The 20,681-nt window shown below is 40.3% G+C and overlaps 1 protein-coding gene across 1 annotated transcript; it reads left to right on the forward strand.

The window, feature by feature from the left end:
- Positions 1-347: 347 nt before the first annotated feature.
- LOC147859333 (uncharacterized) lies at positions 348-12,765 on the forward strand. The gene is made up of 27 exons (XM_087325384.1): positions 348-818; positions 1,058-1,232; positions 1,467-1,538; positions 1,913-1,984; positions 3,228-3,299; positions 3,602-3,673; positions 3,863-3,934; positions 4,286-4,357; positions 4,677-4,748; positions 4,865-4,933; positions 5,114-5,185; positions 5,804-5,875; positions 6,709-6,780; positions 6,878-6,949; positions 7,147-7,218; positions 7,309-7,380; positions 7,471-7,542; positions 7,672-7,743; positions 7,897-7,968; positions 8,159-8,230; positions 8,351-8,422; positions 8,527-8,598; positions 9,919-9,998; positions 10,082-10,213; positions 10,407-10,748; positions 11,124-11,491; positions 11,981-12,765. Exons 1-27 carry the CDS (start codon positions 686-688, stop codon positions 12,428-12,430), a joined length of 3,117 nt encoding a protein of 1,038 aa, XP_087181510.1. The 5' UTR covers positions 348-685; the 3' UTR covers positions 12,431-12,765.
- Positions 12,766-20,681: the final 7,916 nt, after the last annotated feature.

The following is a 20,681-nucleotide window of genomic DNA, read 5'->3' on the forward strand; positions in this document are numbered from 1 at the left end:
AAAACCGAAAGAAGATACGCCATCACATTTATGTTTTGGTCCCTCTGTTAATTTTAATTTTAATTTTAATTTTTACTTGATTTATATGGGCGTGAAAGAGATAATTTGAAATATAAATACATATAAAGAAACATAAATAATAAATAATGATTTTTATTTGAATTTATATAAATGATCGCCTGCATTCTATCTCCCTCCTCGTCTCCCTCAGGAAACGATTTTTTTATTATTACAATAATTAATTAGCTATTTAATTATTTAATTATACAAATCAAATCAATAAAAAAGATCTATCTCCTTCCCCCCGCCGGCCCGGCCGACCGACTGCTGCTTAATTACTTAATTACTTAATTAATTAACTATCTAATTACTTAATTAATCTCTGCAGAATCCATGGAACCTTCCTTCATACCTTCTTCTCGGCAGCTTCATCCTCCCTGCAGCTGAAATCTGTTTCCGACCCCTCCCTCCATATCTCCCCCTTCTTTCTTTCTGCCTTCATTACTCACTTCTTGATCCATTACAATATCCATGGCATCTTCATTCTTCTTCTTCTTCTTCTTCTTCTTCTGTGTTTCCTTTTCTTTCCTGCAGGTTGATTTATATATGCTCTAATGGTGTCGCCCCCCTCTTTCTGCTTCAATACAAATATACATAAAACATTCGTTCATTCGTTAGACATCCCATGGATCTTCATTCATCTTCTTACCGTTTCATCTTCCTGCATCTAATCATTCTGCTCCAATGTCTTTCTTCTTCTTCTTCTTCTTCTTCTGTCAGGCCTAGTTTCGGTGCTCACAGCTTGCAAGCCAACGAAGGTAAAATTTTACTGTCAGGAAAGAATAAATTTACATCAAAATCCAGTCAATATATATACAAATAATTTTAACGCGCAGTAATTTGCTTAAATATCTTTATCATCTTCTGTCTACAGTAAAAACTTCGTTGTATTTCTTTAACCAATTACCAAAATCATCCATTTTTTCCCATAATACTACATTTCCTGATGAGTGAATGATTCCATGTGCAATGAGTTAATGAGCTATATGAAATGCAGTCAAATCGTTGGTGGATGTGAAGAGATATCTCATTGATCCCACAAATCAGCTCTCTGAATGGAATACTGAACATTACTCAGATAACCATACAGATGGCAACTTTGATAATCAATACATGTACTGTACCTGGACAGGAATCATCTGCGACAATGTCACTTTCGCAATCACGTCTTTGTAAGCTTAAATCGTGTTGTTTTAGATTCGGATCCATTTCCTCTACGTCTGTTCTTTTATCTACAAAAGGCTATGGATTTGATCTTGAAATTTCTTGACTATGTATGGCGCACTGATCTGATTTCATAATCTCCTGTAAATCGAACAGCCAATCAGATATTTAACTCGATTTCCAACGTAACTTGTAGATCTGATTCGTCTACCTAAACTTTCTGTGATTAATTGCGACACCAGGAATCTCTCGAGTCTAAGCTTGAGTGGAGGGATCTCTCCATCCATTGGAAATTTGCAGAGTCTGCAGATAATGTGAGCTAGTTGCAAACTTGCATACATGTAAAATTGATGCTATAGGAGCTCCTAAACTAATGAGAGTTAATAATTGCATGCACATAAATGATTCAGAGTGAGTTGACATTTTATGCGAGCTAATTTATTGCACATAATGGAAATGTATGACCCAAGGCGAGTTAATTTCGCATAATGGAGATTAAATGAAAAATTCACTGCGACTATTAATGGGTTAGTTATAAGTTGCATGTGATTTACTGTGCCCCGCCCCCAAAATAAGTAAAAATAAATTCATCTGGAAATCAGCGGCAGCATGATGATGCCTTTTTTTTACTGGTTTCAGAGGTCAGAATATATTGAAGGCTTATGCGTGTGCGTGTGTATGTGTGTAGTGACTTTAGCCACAATTCAATTACTGGACAGATCCCTGATGAGATTGCCAATTGTGCAAACTTGCAATACATGTAAGTAAAACCAAACTATTCATCTACTTATATTCATCATAATTCCTCCTCCATATGTCAATGTAAATCTTGGTGTTGCTATAATTATATAGATAGAATCATATATGTATACTGTATATATATGTATACCGCTACATTATTAAAGGAACACATCCTCTCTCTCTATATATATACTACTACTATAGTATACATATATACTGTATAAATGTATATATGTGTGTGTATACACACACACACACACACATTATTATGGGAACACATTCTCCAAATCATTTTTAAGATTCAACTGAACAATAGTTGTTTTTAGTAATCAAATTTCGACATCCATGCATAGTTGTCTAAGAATGCGTATTTTACGTATAGAATAGAATACGTTTTAGAATACCCTTCAAGTATTCAACACGAATTTTATGTTTTAGAACTGCCATTTCAAAATGTTTCACAACACTCGGATGTATTCAACACAAAGTCTATGTTTTAGAACTGCCACTTCAAAATGTTTCACGTATTTGTATGCATTCTTTTACGTGCGTAAAATGTATTCAACGTTTCCAAATAATTTAAAATAAATTGTTTTAAAAATTTGCCAAAAAACCAATGGCTAGACGCGTTGCAAATATAAGAAGTGTTTCATGAATTCTATATCTTTTACATACTAAAATACTGAAACATGTAGGATTGATCTCCTAACAATTAAAATTGGTAGATGCATTACAAATGTTAAAAAGTATTTAATGTATTCTATGTATTGGCCAAAAAACCAATCGCTAGATGCGTTGCAAATATAAGAAGTGTTTCATGAATTCTATATCTTTTACATACTAAAATACTGAAACATGTGGGATTGATCTCCTAACAATTAAAATTGGTAGATGCATTACAAATGTTAAAAGTATTTAATGTATTCTAGCTTTATGTACTCTACTAAAATAAGCATTGAACATATTTTACCTTTTATTAGAATACGTATTCCAAGTATTTAGGAAAAAGGCAAAACACTTTTTAGAATACGAATTGTAGGCCTACTGTGTGGCAAGTATTCTACAGATATGCATTCGTATAATGCTGACAAATAGTAATGAATGTCCACAGGCATATATCTTGATCCTTGCATCTTATTACTTATTCGACATTAATAACTCACTTCTGATTGCATGTTTTTATGCGTCTAAATACTTGCCAGCTATGAATAGAACATTAGAACCTATCTATAATCAAAATAAATTGCGTGCTGCTACTACAGGGACCTCTCATACAATACAATCACTGGGGAGCTTCCATTTTCTTTCTCAAGATTGAAGGAGCTGGAGTATATGTAAGCATATATAAACAATTATTAATTGAATATCTTCTGCAATAAATTTATATATGCGTATATAATTGCTCCTGATTCAAAAACAATTGGGCTTTTCAAAGGGCATATTAATGGCGTCAAGTAATGGAACTCAAAAGGCCCAACGTTCTAGAAAAAAACAATAGATGATTCTTATCGGATTTATAGTAATTAGAAGAAAAAATAACATTTGAGGGTCCAATAGATTATTCAGATTTGATTATTCAAGATGACGGAAATGTGACGTTTCATGTAAATTTATTATCTAATTCCTTTTCCTACAGAGTCTTGAGGAGCAATCAAATCTCAGGTCCTATACCTGCCACATTATCACAACTTTCAAATCTAAAAGTCCTGTAAGATGTGAAGCTCTCTCCTCTGCCCACAGAGCATAATATATATGCGTGTGCATAACCTCGTCAAATATTTTTGATTATATATGGTTCGCATATAGAGCTAAATATATCTATATCTATATATATATCCATATGCAAGTTGTTCAGATATGTTGCTAATTTATGCGTGTTTGTTCACGTTTGGAGCAGAGATCTTGCTCAGAACCATTTATCTGGAGAGATTCCATCCTTAATTTATTGGAGTGAGGTGCTCCAATACTTGTAATACCATCTGAATCCATCCATCATTCCTTTATTTTTAATTTGGCATCACTGTTTACTGTTGTAAATTGTTAGCCATTATATATAACACCCTTGGCCACCGCTATATAACTTAACTATATTTCTTCTGGATGTTCTGTTCTGTCATTGCAGACAAACACAAGAGGTAGTTCATATATAGACTGAACAAGTAGATTAATCCCTAATTATGCAATAAAAACACAAGAGATTATAGTTCTTATATAGAGGGACCGGGGTGCAGCTACTATGATTAATTAGCGATATATATATTTTGACAACACCAATAAGCTTCTGAATATCTATATTGCTTCTAATTGTATATATGAGTAGAGGGCTGCGTGGTAACAACCTTTCAGGAAAGCTGTCGTCTGATATGTGCAAGCTTACCGGATTGTGGTACTTGTACGTATTGATTGATACATAAATCTCATGTAAACTTTGTGTCCTTCTAAAGATCTACGAATCATTTCAATAGATTGTATCAAATTCTTTAATTTAATTTCTATCATTCTAATGCATCTTATTGGATGTCTAATTAATACGGCTATGATTCTAATGCGTCTCATTGAATATTTAACCTCATTTGTTTGAATGCATCTCTTTGAATGTCTAACTTAATCTCAATCATTTGAATGCATCCCAATGAATGTTCTAGATTGATCTCTATCATTCTAATGCATCTTATTGGGCATATAATTTAATCTCTGATCAATGTTTTCAGTGATGTGAGAAGCAATAATCTATCTGGAGAAATACCGCGCAGCATCGGCAACTGTACGAATTTCCAAATCCTGTAGGAATATTTGACGTGATCGATGACATTTTCCATAACAAAATTTGTGATTTGTTGGAATCATAAATCATGTGAGATTTGATATTGTGTGTGTATTTCTTTACATATTTAAATAGGGATCTGGCCTACAATCAATTCAGTGGTGAAATACCATTCAACATTGGCTTCCTCCAGATTGCTACTTTGTAAGATAAATTTCCCCGTCATGATATTTATTTGGGTTAACTTTCCTGTAAGTACATTTTCAGGAGAAACTATGATTGATTTTGGTCATCACTTTTGGTCCTTAATAAGAACAATATTGGTCATTTGATTTAATTCCTTTTCTTCCAAGAGTATTTTTAATAATCTGGTTCCTTTAGCAGATCCTTGCAAGGAAACAAATTCAGTGGCACTATTCCAGATGTTCTTGGACTAATGCAAGCGCTAGCTGTATTGTAAGCGGGCTAATATATTTCATTTGCATCTCATTGAATGTTCAATCTCTTTGCAGTGATATGTTTAATTATTTTGGAGAAATATAATGCATTTTATCGTTAGCTCACATATCATTGTTAATATGGATAAACCTAATGCATTTATTGTTAGCTTGAATATATGATGCATTTGGCTGTTAATATGGAAAATATTGATGCATTTCATTGCTAATTATTGCATGCATAATGCATTAAAATTGTTGATACAGAAAAATGTAATGCGTGCGACTGTAGATATGGGAAAATTTTAATGCAGTTTTCACTGTTAGTATGGAAAAATATATTGCATATCTGATTGTTTGTAAGGGAGAATATATTGCAGTTGGTATATAGCATATGATTTTTAGTATGGAAAAATAATACATTTGATTATTAGTGTAGAAGATATGATACATTTCTTACTGTTAGAATGGAAAAATATAATGCCTTCGGTTGTTAATATGAATATATACTGCACTTGGTTGTTAATATAGCTTATATAAGGCATTTGATTCATTTATGGAGCTCAATATTTTTGCATTTTCTGTAGAGTCTTTCTTGAAGTTTACATGGATTGGAATGTCTTGACTCATAATTCAGGGATCTCAGCTACAATGAGCTTCATGGCGAAATTCCTCCAATACTCGGAAATCTTACTTATACGGGAAAACTGTATGAATCAATTCATTTAACAACCTTTGTTAGCATTGCCTTTTATATTGGGATATGGAAAATGAGTTTCCTCGAAGTAGAATGTTGTTGGTTTTAACTAGATTTAAGTGTTAATCTCAAAGTGAAAAGTTTAATTATAACTAGATTAAGTGTAATAACCTCCGAAGTGTTAATTATAACTCGAGTAAGAAGAATAATCTCAACGAGGAAAGTGTTAATTAATGGTTAGTGTAATGTAATCATATCTAGAAAGAGTGTTGTTATAACTATTAGTTTAGTAATTATTAGACTTATAAAGCAATTTTAGCCTTACAACCCACATCCGTCATTGATTATGTGGAAGTAAGACGATGTTAAAAATTGGTGGTTCCATGAGGATGATCTGACTTCTCATACATTAGTCTTCTCACACCCACAAGATTGTACTTTCATCCTCTTCTGATCGTGAAAAGGCCATGTAATGAGTGGGCTTCTTCCTACAATTATCTAGTGTAGTTGTCTTATACAAAGGCACCCTTTTATCACAATCTATACAATCTTATGTTGTACTTGTAATTTCTTCCTAATTATCTAGTCTAGGATGTCCTAGATAAGGGCATCCTGTTACAATCTATACATCTTAGTTTAAGGGCATTCTTTTGTCATAATCTATACATCTTATTTTGTAATAGTAATTTCTAACATATTGTTAAACGCATTGCTTTGGCCTTGCGATTTAGCATGTAATGCCTTGTCGCTTTTTCTTGTGTGTTGTATAACTAAAATGTTAATACCAACATAAGGTTACTTATTATGCTATTAATATAACTAAAAAAGTTGGTATTATTTCATAGCTATCTACATGGAAATCACCTCACTGGAACTATACCCCCAGAGCTTGGAAATATGTCAAGGCTAAGTTATCTGTAAGGAAACTTTCTTCAAGAAAATCTTTTGTTCTACATCTTTCATAGGTTCGGTGGATTAACCAACCATATTTGCATGTTGCCAATATTTAACCAGTCAGTTGGATGAGAATGAGTTGTCAGGAGAGATCCCGTCTGAGCTTGGGAAGCTACAAGTTTTATTTTCGTTGTAAGTTGAATTGACATGGTTTTTCATTAGATGAAGGTGTATAATTGTGGATATTATTCATTTGTAACCAAGTAATAAAGCAGAGAGAAACTATACCTGTTCAATTCTTGTACAATCTTTCACTTTAGCTAAGTTCATCTTTTTGACAAAATTCAATGCTATTTGTTTTACTTTATCAAAATTGTCTTGGACTATAGGAATCTGGCGATGAATCTTCTTCAGGGTCCCATTCCAGAGAACTTGAGTTCTTGCACTTCTTTGAATTATTTGTAAGACGAACTTCTTTGAATACTGATTAAAAGTTATGATGTATTTGTGAATGAATGAATGGTCCAAATTTCTCTTATTTTGTATTATAGAAATGTACATGGAAACAATCTTACTGGAATGCTACCAAATGGGTTCCAACGGATAGTGAGCTTGACATACTTGTATGTGTTATTTTCTTTAAATATATTCTTGCCACATCTAGTAATGTCCTTATTTCTACTAAGGTTTTTAAACGATTTGTTGTCTTGTAGGAACCTGTCTACCAATCAGATACATGGAAGTATACCTGACGAGTTTGGTCGTATTCGCAATTTGGACACCTTGTAAGGAAAGAAATGATAAGAAGCTGATGAAAAGTTTGTTGTTTAGTTGTGGATACTGTGTTTAGTACATGTAATGCATTATTATTAAGCATACATGATGTGTTATTATCAACTAATCCAAGCTTTCAGGGATCTCTCTCACAATCAGATTTCAGGACCAATCCCGAGGTCGATTGGTGATCTCGAACATCTATTAATTCTGTAAGATTAAAAAAATTTAAAAAAAATTGAAAGAAATTAAAATGTCAGCTTATTTTGCAGCATTTTACTTTAGGTTTGGAATGCTGTCTTTTATGATTTAGTTTCTACCAATGGTTATAACTAAATGTCCATGTTTTTTTTCATGAAAAATAGAGATTTAAGTGAAAATGAGATTTCGGGAAATATCCCGGCAGAGTTTTCGAACTTGCGGATCATCTCTGAATTGTAAGATAAATATCTTAATATAGTTAAAATAATTCTCATGGTTAAATCTTAATGTAGTTAAAATTGATCCTTGTGATTCCTAAAACCTCAGTCAAAGTTGATTTTTCTGATGGGTAAAATCTTAATAGAGTTTAATTATTAATGATTTCTAAAATCTTAATATAGCCCAATTTCTTTATTTATTTGACAGAGATATCTCACACAATGCTTTAGTAGGAAGCATTCCAGAGCAATTTGGACAATTGCAAAGTCTTGACACATTGTTAAGTTTCTATGTCTGTCTCTCTATATATAAATGGTTTTCATTTGAAATATTTTGTATTTAATGTTGGGAAATACGCATTTTTGTTGTAACATTATGTATATAACCTTTATCATTCAGGTACCTCAACAATAACAATCTCTCAGGTGAAATCCCACCACAAATGGTTAACTGTTTCAGTCTAAATGTTTTGTAAGTTCTAAACAGTTAACCCTCCAACTTCAAAGATGATTTTATGTGACTGATTTTAGTTAGTTAGCTAGTATTTGTTTTTAACATTACATCTCTTTCTGAAGGAACTTGTCGTACAACAATCTTTCTGGCGAAATTCCAACCTCGAAGAATTTCACAAGATTCCTTGCTGACAGGTAAAAATGTTGTATACATTTTAATGTTGTCCATCTTATTCTCTATGTTGTGTGTTACATGTATAGGTAACGGGATTCTTTATTCACTTTTATTTATTTACTTATTTACTTAGTTACATTTATTTTGGTTTGTTGCTCTAAAAAAGGAGACAACATTTTAAAATGTAATCTCTTGTTTAGTCACATAGACCATTTGGTCTTTTAAATGAGGTTAATGTGTGTGTGTGTGTGTGTGTGTGTGTGTGTGTGTATATATATATATATATATATATCTGTCAGCCTGTTGGCTTGGTAGTTTACAACATAGCATCAAAGTCATAGAGTGGAGAGAACCCAAATTCAATCCTCTGCATGGGCTAGGCCCTGCAATCGGTCTCCCATGGATCTTGAAAAGATCTCCCTCTCTCTCTCTCGTTCACTTTTTTTATTACTTAATAACATTTGTTTTGGTTCTTTGTTCTCAAAGACCAGACAACATCACAACACTTCAGATGTAATCTCTTGTTTGGTCTTATAGGCCATTTTGGCCTCTTCAAAGACGTTAATATATCTTTCTTCCTCGTTAAAGAGTAGTAACCCCCCATCTTAGAAGAGTAATCTCCCCATCTAAGGATTCACGTACAAGATAATATATTTATTTGGACCCATAGGGGCAGTAAAAAACCCCTGCTCTATTCTATTCTCTCTCTCTCTCTCTCTCTCTCTCTCTCTCTCTCTTCTTTTTGAGAGACTTGGGTGGAAATGAGATTAGGCTTGGTGCAAAGTTTTGTACACTACTAGAACTTTCTTAGCTTAAGCTATTTTCTTTTATTTTTAGTTTTGATGATTGGATAAACACTCATTTTTTGTTGTAACCTATTTGTCTCATGGGCCAAATTTGGCCTTAGAAGACGTTAATATATCTTTCTTTCTTTCTTTCTCTCTCTCTCTCTTCCCTTCTGCGCCTCTTGAATTAGGTTTATCATGATTTTTTCATTGTTTTGATGTTTGATTGTGGATCCATCTTCACAATTATCTAAATCATTTTGAAACACATTTATCATGGTTTTCCATCGTATCAATGTTTGATTATGGATTCATCTCCACAATCATCTAAATCATTTTCTGTATGCAATTCGGCTTCCTTCTTAATGTTTAAAAGTTCAATCCAGTCATAATGCTATATAGGGGTCCAAGTTGAGTTTGCCTCTGTAGGCACTTCCCGTGTAATATTTGTTGAATGCTTTCTTGGTTTTCAGTTGTATTGCCAATAAGCTAGCTGTATCACATGCTGCCACATTCTTGACATGTCATATTGGTAAAATGCTTCTTGGTTTTCAGTTATATTGGCAATCAATTGTTATGTGGTCCCATAATCGGATCACCATGTGATAGTTTGAAGAACTACAGATCCTCTGTTGGTAGGGGCGAGTTTTTGATACTTCATCAATGATTAAATGATGTGTTTTTATGCTATAACTTAGTGTTGACACATTTGCCATAGGAACTGGAACAAAGAGGTTAATCATTGGAATCAGCATTACTCTTGTAACCATTATTGTGCTCTTAGTGGTGTTGTGGAAATCAAGTCATCAACATCAGCAGTTTTTGAAAAGTCATGATAAGCTCTCACAAGGTCATCTCACTCCCTACTAATGCATCTCTTTGACTACTCGATGTCAGAATGTTTTCCTCCATTTTTAATGAGAGATCAATTGATTTCTGAAGGGGTCTGGACTGTTTGTGATAAAGACAAAAATGACCCTCTGTGCTACGCCAAAGTTAATCATGGTTCACCATTTGATATGTTCTATTTTTTGTCTTACCAGGATCCCCAAGAATGGTTATACTTCACATGGACTTGGCGTTTCATTCCTATGATGACATCATGAGATTGACAGAGAACTTAAGTGATAAGTATGCCATTGGATATGGTGCATCTAGTACAGTGTATAAGTGTATATTGAATAATGGAAAGCCTATAGCGATCAAGAAGCTTTACAACCATCATCAACGAGATACAAGGCAGTTTGAGACAGAGCTTGAGATGGTGGGGAGGATAAAACATAAAAACCTTGTCAGCTTACGAGGATACACTCTGGCACATGATGGCAGAAACCTCTTGTTCTATGATTACATGGTGAATGGAAGTCTGTGGGATGCACTTCATGGTAATGAAACAACATTTGTATCATTGGCATTGAAGGGTATTGGCGTGCTAGCATAGCAATTCAAAATTTTGCACAATATATGTTGAATGTAGTTTAGTTTCTAACTGTAAACACTAGGGCAATCATTAAGAAATACTGTAGTAATAAAAATTAACAATAGTCTTGAAAATTAGTCATTTGTTGAAAACCTTCATTATAAAAACAACCAAAAGTTTCTCAAAGAATAGTCATTTGGCAGTAAATATCCCCCTTTGTCTTTATTTTCCAGTTGGTGTATATACATTGTTACATATATCCATAAACATACCTGTGTATATGATTTTTGCCCCCTCATGGAAGAGTTTCAGAAACACATTGTGCTTTTTTATAATCTAGGATCAACAAAAACAAAGCTTGATTGGGGCCTTAGGCTTAAAATTGCCCTGGGTGCAGCACAAGGGCTTGCCTATCTACATCAGGATTGCAATCCTCGAATTGTGCATCGGGATGTGAAGACATCAAATATCCTCTTGGATGAGAACTTTGAAGCTCATCTTTCAGATTTCGGCATTGCAAAGAGCCTTTCTTGTGCAAAGCCTTACACATCCACTTCTGTGATGGGTACAATTGGCTACATCGACCCTGAGTATGCGAGAACATCTTGGCTCAATGAAAAATCTGACGTGTATAGCTTTGGGATCATCCTCTTAGAGCTTGTCACTGGCCGAAAAGCTGTCGAGAATGAGATCAATCTCCACCAGTGGGTTGGTATCTTCCTCCATAATTTCATCCTTTTATGCATGTTTCTTGCTAGTACACTTTCATGCTTGTCGGTACTTATCACCGAGTACTGACAGTGATCACAATCACCTAGTACCTAATAAGTACGCTTTTGTGCTTGTCACTACTTATTGCTAAGCACATATTGTTGCTTATCAGTATCCAGTGCCAACCACCTAGCAGTGCTTGTCAGTACTTTTCTCATGGCTACTTCTTACTGAGTACTAATCGGTGCTTCTCATTCAACACCAATTGGTACTTTTCAGTAAGTAGTAATCTGTGATTGCAACTAAAGTAGCAAGCGGTACTTGTTGTGAAGTATTAAACTAGGGTACTCATTGGGACTTATCCTGAAGTCTAATCAGGTACTCATCAGTACTACCATAAAGTACTAATCAGTACTGTGGGTATGTCTAGATCCATCCAGCCATGTGTTAATGATTGAATGAATGCCTTGGATATGTGAACTGCAGGTGTTGCTGAAAAAGGACTCAGAGACATTGATGGACTCCATAGTGTGTCCTGAAGTGAAGAACACGTGTAGTAGTAGTAGTGGTAGTGGTGGTACACAAGAAGCTTCAGTGAAGAAAGTATTACAACTCGCTCTTTTATGTAGTAAGAAGCAGCCGTCCGAAAGACCCACAATGAATGATGTGGTGAAGGTGCTTTTGACATTGATCCCTCCACCACTTCCAATTAAAAGCCCACCTCAGGAGATGTGGGTGGCATCAAAGCAGTATCATCGATATCTGGATGATTATGGGCCCACTGCCATGATGAAACACAAAAAAGATCTCAATACCTACAAGAAAGATGCCAGCAGTGAAAGCCCTAGCTCCAACACCACCACCACATCATCAGGGGGCCATCTTTTTGTAAGGTTCGAAGAGGTCATATCTCAGGATACCACTATTGTACTGTGATGATGTTGGTGATGGTGATGGTGAGGTTAGTGGCCAAGTTTAGAGGGACTCATGGGATTAACTCCAAGCCAAACCAGAAGGAGAGTTTTGGCCAATTTTGGTGAACCCATCAGTTGCGTGGCCAAATTCAGAAGAAATATTTGTTGTGGGCTAAATCCAAACCACTCTCAATTAGCCAAAACCATTAAAGGTGCTTAACCAGAAGCTATGTAATTTGATCAATGAATGAGAACCTCTGTAAAGGACCATGTGTCAAACACAATGTACACACACATACCATGTGTCCAAACACAAGTGTAAAATCATTTTTAACAAAGTATAAATGTCTTCATTCATGGCTCCTTGTTATATTGGTTCCTTGAGAAGACAATGAATAAGATTTAACGGATCTTGATACGTCAGTATGCTCAACAGCATTTTGTTTTGGTTTTTGAAATCCAAGCTCAGGAAACTGCGGAGACTCTCCCTTTCATTCGAATAAATAAATTGCATTTGTACATCTTAACTACCATGGATTGTAGGTAACTTCCACAAACTCTATCTTTTATATTGAGCAAGTGATAAATTGATTTCTATAGTTCTTCTAACGTATGAAAAAGTTACTTATTGGTTGTGTATCCTTTAATTCTATCTTATATTGAGTAAGGGTAAATTGGGTAGTGGATTAGTTCTCTCCATTGGCTGTGTCAATTTATTTATTAATGTTAAGAATTAGGTACAAGTTCCTATTTATTAATGTTAAGAATTAGGTACAAGGTTGACTATAACACCTTAAATAGGACCTTGTACCTAATTCTTAACATTAATAAATAGGACCTTGTACCTAATTCTTAAGGTGGGCCACATACTCGTAGCTGAGCTGAATGATGGGGTTCTTAGCTCTAGATGAGCGTCGAAGTTTTTCGCTCCCCGATGTGAGGGCCATCTTTCCTTCGGGTGTCCGCATGATGGGTACATCGAACTCATTGTCTAGTGAGGGAGCTGAACCATCTGAATCATTGTCGTCGAGGTGGTCGACTTTGTATTCGGGCATCTTACCTTTGCCTTTGTCCAAGTTCATACTTGGCCGCGACGTGCTTGGGTCGCGTGGGGGCTCTTGTGGCCCACTAGGCATTGTCGTAATCGGACTTTCTTTGAACAAGTGTTCGAAGCGATCTCCATCTTTTACATTTTGTTCGGCGGATTCCGGGTCGAGTGGAGTTGGAGTCAAAGTTGTGTTTGGTGCGTACTAGGATGCGGACTTGTCGAAGACTACGTCTCGACTTACCTGAACCGCTCGAGTAGAAGGGTTGTAGCACTTGCATGCCTTCTTCTTGGGTGAGTATCCTATGAGGATACATTCCTCCGACTTCGCGTCGGGCTTCTATTGTTGTTTGTTCGGGATGCGTACATTCACAATGATTTCGAACGCCTTGAGGTGTGACAGGATCGACTTCCTTTTGACGAGGAGCTCGTATGGAGTTAGCTCATGGACTCCATTGGTGGTGCACCAATTCATGAGATAGACGGCCATGGATGTTGCATCGACCCAATAGAAGTTCGACATGTGCTTCACATGCATCATGGCACATGCTACCTTGAGTATTTGCAGATTCTTCCTTTCGGCTACTCCATTTTGTTGGGGTGTGTGTCGGCATGAGAATTCTCTACGAATGCCTTCACTTTGGAGGTAGGAGGTAAATTCGTTGGAAAAGTAGTCCTTGCCTCCACTCGAGAATTCATTGGAGGTAGGAGGTGATTTCGAATGTGCCGACCGGTTTCTTTTTCGACTTGGCCCTTGAGCTTTTGGAAGTGGGTGAACACTTCGCTCTTCTTCTTCATCAAGAAGATCCACGCGTAGCGCGAGTAGTCATCGATGAAAGTGACGTAGAATCGGCATCCACTAATCGTCGACGTTTGAGCAGGTCCCCATACATCTGAGTGTATGATGTCGAGGAGGCCTTTGCTCGCGTGGCTCTCCTTTGGGGATGGGAGTCGATGTTGTTTGCCGAGTTGACACACTTTGCATTCGGTTGACTTGTTTCGACTCAAATGTCGGAAGTCCAATGACGACTCCCTTTGTTTCCATAGAATGGGATGTGTGGTGTCGTCTCTCGTCTCTATGAAGTCGGGTCGGTCTAGTGTACGCAAGTCATTGAACCACTCTTTGTGGGATGTCATGTGATGTGAGGTGTAGGAATCGACGAACCACACGTCTTCCGAATTGGAGGTGCTTGTGGAGTCGGAGGCCGTCATAGAGTTCGCTCTATGCCTTACCACAAACATTCTACCACGGTCGCCGTAGTCTGAATTTGTGACGTAATTTGTAAACATATCAACACGATCGTCGTAGTCGAAATTCAATGCGTGATTCGTGAGCATTCCGGTATGATTGTCGTAGTTGGAGTTCGATGCGTAGTTTGTGAGTTGTCGACTTGTTGAAGCCGATTCACTTCTCTTTTTCTGACGCTCCGCCTCGTAGTGGCCAACTTTGCCGCAATAATTGCAAGTTGCGGGCGTGGAAGCTCCCCCTTCTTCCGAAGGTTCCTCGATGGCTTTCATGAAGGTTTGAGTTCCCTTTGTGTGATGGGTCGAATTGACCTCTTCTACCGCCATGACCTCCTCCTCGGCCACCGTCCAAATTTGAGAAGAACGTTTGCCCTTCCGACGTCTTGCTTTTGGTTCGGACGTGGTTCTCTTTGACCAATAACATTGATTGGAGGTCAAAGAATGAAGGGTTTTCCCTCGCCAAGATTGTTGTCCGTAATGGATCAAATCATTGTGCGAGGCTGTAAAAACGAATAGCGTGCGGAAGTAATAGAAAACCGAACACAGAAAAATAGGTTTAATGGAGAGCTTGACAGTACACGGGAGAGATAGAGAAAGAGTAGAACAAGTTAAATCTATTACCAAACAATAATAGTTCTTTGTACATAAGACGTGCTCAACAACACTATTTATACAAGTCCTAAGAGGACTGACAGAAATATTGTGTACTTCAATGCTCATATGAGCGTCTAACACTAACTACGAGACTATTAACTACCTAGTAGTCTAGGCTACTACTAGGCTTCCGGTTGCTGTTTGATCTAGCTCATCGGCTCCCTAGCTCACTGGCTCGTCGATCCGTCCAATCCGGCTTCATCCTTCTGGATGCCGATCTGGCTTAGGCTTATTCAGCCAATTCGGATCCGGTTGAGCTTGCCGCTCAACACTCCCCCTCAAGCTTAACTTGAGGTCGGATCGTAGTGTCAGTCTCCATGACAACCGATCCTTCCACTCGGCTCCTTCTGGCGTAACTTCGCCTCGCTTGTGCTCCTCGTTTGGTCCGGTCCCGTTTGCCGCGTCCCTTTTGATTTTATGCCCCTCGACCTCCTTGGCTGACTTGTCTGCTCAACAGGCCCAATTCAACTGCCTCGCTGTTGTGACTTCGGGGCTTGCCGATTCATCGATTCCTTCGTGTTGGCGTCGACTTTTGCTGCCCTCTCGTCCTCTTCGCCTTGAGTTGATCCGGTTCTTCTGAATTCGTCTGTTGAACCGAATCGACTGTCTTCGATTCGTTCCAGCTCTTGTTTGAATCGGTCGCTCCCGATTCGTCTTCTGGTTCTAGGCCCTTCACCACATCGGACCATGTCCGGGTCTTGGCCTTCTTCTTCCGGTCGGCTTTGTCCTTCTTGACTCTGCCGCCGCTGCCGCTTGTTTCGACTTGTTCGGATGTGTCAACTTCCTTTGTCGACTCGGCTTCCTTTCTTCTTCTTGTCTCTCCATCTGTTGGTTCTGCCCTCACTAGCACAATCGACAGTTTCTTTGTGTTGAGAATCAAGCTTAACGTGGTATAGTGTGTGAACTCACCTTGAGAGTGAAGAGACACCTCAACGGTCAAGAGTCATCATTATGTCACCACTTTGTATTCTAGTATTTAGTATGAGTCATAGAATCATATTCTATGACACATAACTTATGAGCTTTCACATTCCCCATGCTCCATGAGCCTTGTAGTCAATGAAGAGAGAGGGTGACTACATAAAGCACCCTCCTCTCACCTTGTATAACGTTGAGTCTTTCTCCATTGCTAATATATTTTACCTTGCGTATTCTCTGTGTATTACTCCTTGTCTCTCTCTCAATCTCTCTCTCTCTCTCTCTCTCATACACACACAGTTCACACCTATTCCGCTTCACAAGAATCCATCTCTTGATTCTTTACACTTTGCCTTTGCCCGTTCCAGTGTCTTTGCCCGTTCTCCCCCTCAAGTGTGGCACGTGGAGATGCTGAACACCAAGTATTTCGGTGAAGTGTTGCAACTTGTCCGATCCGAGGGGTTTGGTGAAGATGTCGGCAACCTGCCGATTCGTATGAACATACCGAAGTTCGACTTCACCGCTCAGGACACGCTCATGCATGAAGTGGTAGTGCACTTCTATGTGCTTTGTGTGAGCATGGAATACGGGGTTCTTCACGAGCTGCATGTTTCTTATGTTGTCGCAATAGATCAGGATTGGGATTGGCAAATCGATCCGCAAGTCTTGCAACAGTCGCCGAAGCCAAATGGCATCATAGGTGGCAACGGTAGCGCCCCGGTACTCAGCCTCAGTGCTCGAAAGGGCCACTGTTGGCTGCTTTTTGTTGCTCCACGCAAAAGCCGCGCTACCAAGGGAAAACATATAGCCGGAGGTGGATCGGCGATTCGATGCATCACCGGCCCAGTCGGCATCGGTGTAGCCGACTAGCTCTTTGGTTATACCATGCCGGTATAACAATCCCTGTTCCTTTGTGCCGCTCACATATCGCAAAATTCGATGTGCGCACAGAAGGTGCTCCACAGTCGACTTCTGCATATATTGGCTAATCACACTGACCGGATAACTGATGTCGGGTCGGGTGATTGTCAAATATATAAGGTTTTCGACGATTTGTCAGAATTGCTTCTCATCGCAGGCCGGTCCAGAGTTGGGACAGAGCTTCTGGTTCCGGTCCAAGGGTGTGGAGATCGGTCGCCGATTTCGAATTCCGGCATCTTCCTCTTCCCCTTCTCATTGCGCGTGATCCGTTTCCTCGGTTCCTTGCGCGGGGAGAGCACGACAGAGTCTCCACCACTTGCCGTCTCTTCATTCGACTGGTCCAACCGACTCAGTCGCTCGCTCGGTCCACTCAACTGTAACGATTCCGGACTCTCATCTTGAGTCTCGGCTTCATCATCCTCTGCCAGGGCTGATTCAGGCTCACTGGCCTGATCTTCCGGCATTGGGTCGGGATCGGAAGTCGGAGTCGGTACGGAGTACCAGGATGCCGATTCATCGAACTCGACATCCCGGCTAACTCGGACTTCCTTCGTCCGGGGGTTATAGTACTTATACCCCTTTTGCTCTTGAGCATAGCCGACTAGGATGCATTTTTCCGATTTTGCATCCAACTTTCTCTGCTTCTGATCCGGCACATGCACATACGCTATGCTGCCGAATATCCGAAGGTGTCTTAAGTTCGGCTTCTGCCCGAAATACAGCTCATGAGCTGACACCTTGTCACCAATGCGGTTTTGTATGTAGACGACCGTCCGGACCGCCTCCGCCCAGTAGAATTGGGGCATGCTCCTCTCCTCCAGCATTGCCCTTGCCGCTTCGACGGGTGTCCGGTTCTTCCTTTCGGCCACACCGTTTTGCTCCGGTGTGTATCTGCAGTTGAACTCTCGCCGAATTCCCTTCTGCTGAAGATAACTAGTGAATTGGCCGGAAAAATATTCCTTTCAACCATCCGACCGAAGGCATTTGATCTTCCTCTCTGATTCCCGTTCCACCATCTTCTGGAGGCTCCGGAAACAGTCGAAGACTTCGCTCTTCCGCTCAATGAGGTAGATCCAAGTATGTCGAGTATAGTCGTCGATGAAGGAGACGAAGTACCGGCTCCCGCCAAGGCTTACACTTTGTGCTAGTCCCCACACATCCGAATGGATGAGATCGAGCTTGTTATGGCTCCGGTTTCGTTCGGTGGGGAATGGAAGCCGGTGTTGCTTCCCAAGTTGGCAGGCTTCACAAATTTCGGCTCTCCGACCGCTGAACTTCGGTAAACCGACAACGACTTGTTTCGTTTGCAGATCTTGAAGCCTCCGGTAGTTGACGTGGCCTATCCGCTTGTGCCACAGGTCGATGTCCGACTCGACCTTCTGTCGATTCGCGAACAGAGCGGTGCCAAAGTCATTGGTGTTGAGGATAAACATCCTCCCTTCTCTACGCCCTTGCGCAATGACTTCGCCCTCATCCTCAATGAAGCACCCGAGGTGCGTAAACTGCACCTGCATCCCCTGGTCGACAATCTGACCGACAGACACCAGGTTCTTCGTGATTGTCGGAACGTGTAATACGTTCATCAGCTTCCCTTTCTGTCCGACGTGGCTTAGAGGGACTTCTCCGACGTGCACGATTGGGTGAGGAGTGTCGTCTCCGGTTTCGACTACTCCTGGTTGATCCGGTTTCTCCAAAAAGGAGAACCACTCTTTGTGGCTCGTCATGTGGTTCGACGCGCCGGAATCAACATACCACACTTCCTCCGTTTTGGAAGTGGTCTTCTTCATTGAGTTTGCCTTGTGATTCATCACCAAGGCTGGCCCCTTACCGGCCTTTCCGGTTCCGGATCCTCCTGATCCGTTTGTGTAGTGCGAGTTTTGCCAGCCACCCTTACCGGTCTTGCCGGATCCGGATTTGTCCGAATCGGCACGCTTTCTCCAGCACTCGCTTTCCCTGTGGCCTTTTTTGCCATAGTACCAGCATTCCGTAGCGGATTTGTCTTGCCGGCCTACGGCACCGCCTTGACTCCCCCTGCTTGTGGAAGTCCCGGAACTGCTGTCGGCACACTCATAATGCCTTCGTTCCTGCTCTTGCCGGCCGCCTCCATTGCGTGCCGACCCACCTCTTCCACCACGCCCACGGAGCCGATCCGTTCCCGTGTACAACATTTGGCTGTCCGGGGATGCACTGGTAGATGCACCGGCGTGGTTCTCCTCTACAAGGAGCATCAACTGTAAGTCGAAGAATGAGGGGGTACTCTCCCTTGTACACACCGCAGTCCGGAACGCTCCGAACTTGGATGCCAGGCCTCCGAGACATATCTGCACCATCTCGTCTTCCTCTACGGTAACATTGATAGAGGCGAGCGAGTCGCAGATTTCCTTGATCTAGCCCGTGTAGTCTGCCACGGACATGTTCTTCTGTCGAACATTGCTCAACTCCTGTCTGAGTTGCAACTTCCGGGCAGTGGTGCTTGCGGCGAAAACCTTTTTCAGGTTCCCCCAAGCATCCTTCAATGTCTTGGCGTCACGGATGTGGCTGAGCAGCTGATCGCTGACACTGGACGCGAAGTAGTACATCACCCTGCTTGTCGCCTGTTCCCATACCGGGAAGTTCTTGTGTGCCGAGTCGGGCGCCGCATCATTCGCTCCTTCGACATAACTCCGGTTGAGCTTGCCGCTCAACAAAGATCAACCTCTGGATTTGTTTTCTCCCTCGGCAGCAGAGCAATATCCTGGAGTAGCAAGAAGCAGCCTATCGTTGCTCTTTCGAGTACGGAGGCGGAATACAGGGGCGCAGCCGTAGCTGCATGTGAAGCCGTATGGCTCAAGAGGATTTTGAAGGACCTGGGCGTACCCATCAAGGATCCAACTTCCCTTTACTACGACAAGATGAGCAATATCTATCTCGCTCGGAACCCGGTGTTCCACGCGTGGACAAAGCACATCAAAGTGCACTATCACTTCATCCGAGAGCGCGTTCTCGTTGGCGATGTTGACCTACAACACATAAGCACCAATCTTCAAACAACTGACATCTTCACTAAAGCCTTAGGAGCCGACAAGCTATGGCAATTCATGACCGATCTCGTATTGACGATCCTTGACCTGCCAAGCTCGAGGGGAGTACTGAAGACACTACGCAATAGCGCGTAGATTCCGCAACCACGCAACGAAGTAGCGAAGAGCCGATCTACCGCGCAAAGTCACGAAGAAAGACGCAAGCCGAAGCACAGACTTCGAAACTACGCACAATGCAAGCTGGAGCATGGATTCCGCAACTCCGCATAAAGCGAGTCGATGCAGACTCCCGAACGTGAATTGAAGCGGATTTCGGATACCGTCTGAAACCGACCCGACTTGAGCTTGCCGCTCAACAAAGATCAACCTCTGGATTTGTTTTCTCCCTCGGCAGCAGAGTAATATCCTGGAGTAGCAAGAAGCAGCCTATCGTCGCTCTTTCGAGTACGGAGGCGGAATACAGGGGCGCG

This window comes from Azolla caroliniana, unplaced genomic scaffold (assembly GCF_043228905.1).
Source record: "Azolla caroliniana isolate FFs.n. ecotype wild unplaced genomic scaffold, voAzoCaro1.0.p SCAF_10, whole genome shotgun sequence".
In the NCBI taxonomy this organism is placed as follows: domain Eukaryota; kingdom Viridiplantae; phylum Streptophyta; class Polypodiopsida; order Salviniales; family Salviniaceae; genus Azolla; species Azolla caroliniana.

Bases quoted from the DNA above. Each gene is read 5' to 3' on its own strand.
- LOC147859333 (XM_087325384.1), top strand. From the start codon at position 686: ATGGATCTTCATTCATCTTCTTACCGTTTCATCTTCCTGCATCTAATC. The intron at 3,674-3,862 runs GTAAGATGTGAA...CGTTTGGAGCAG, and splicing joins CTTTCAAATCTAAAAGTCCT to AGATCTTGCTCAGAACCATT. The intron at 7,543-7,671 runs GTAAGGAAAGAA...CCAAGCTTTCAG, and splicing joins ATTCGCAATTTGGACACCTT to GGATCTCTCTCACAATCAGA.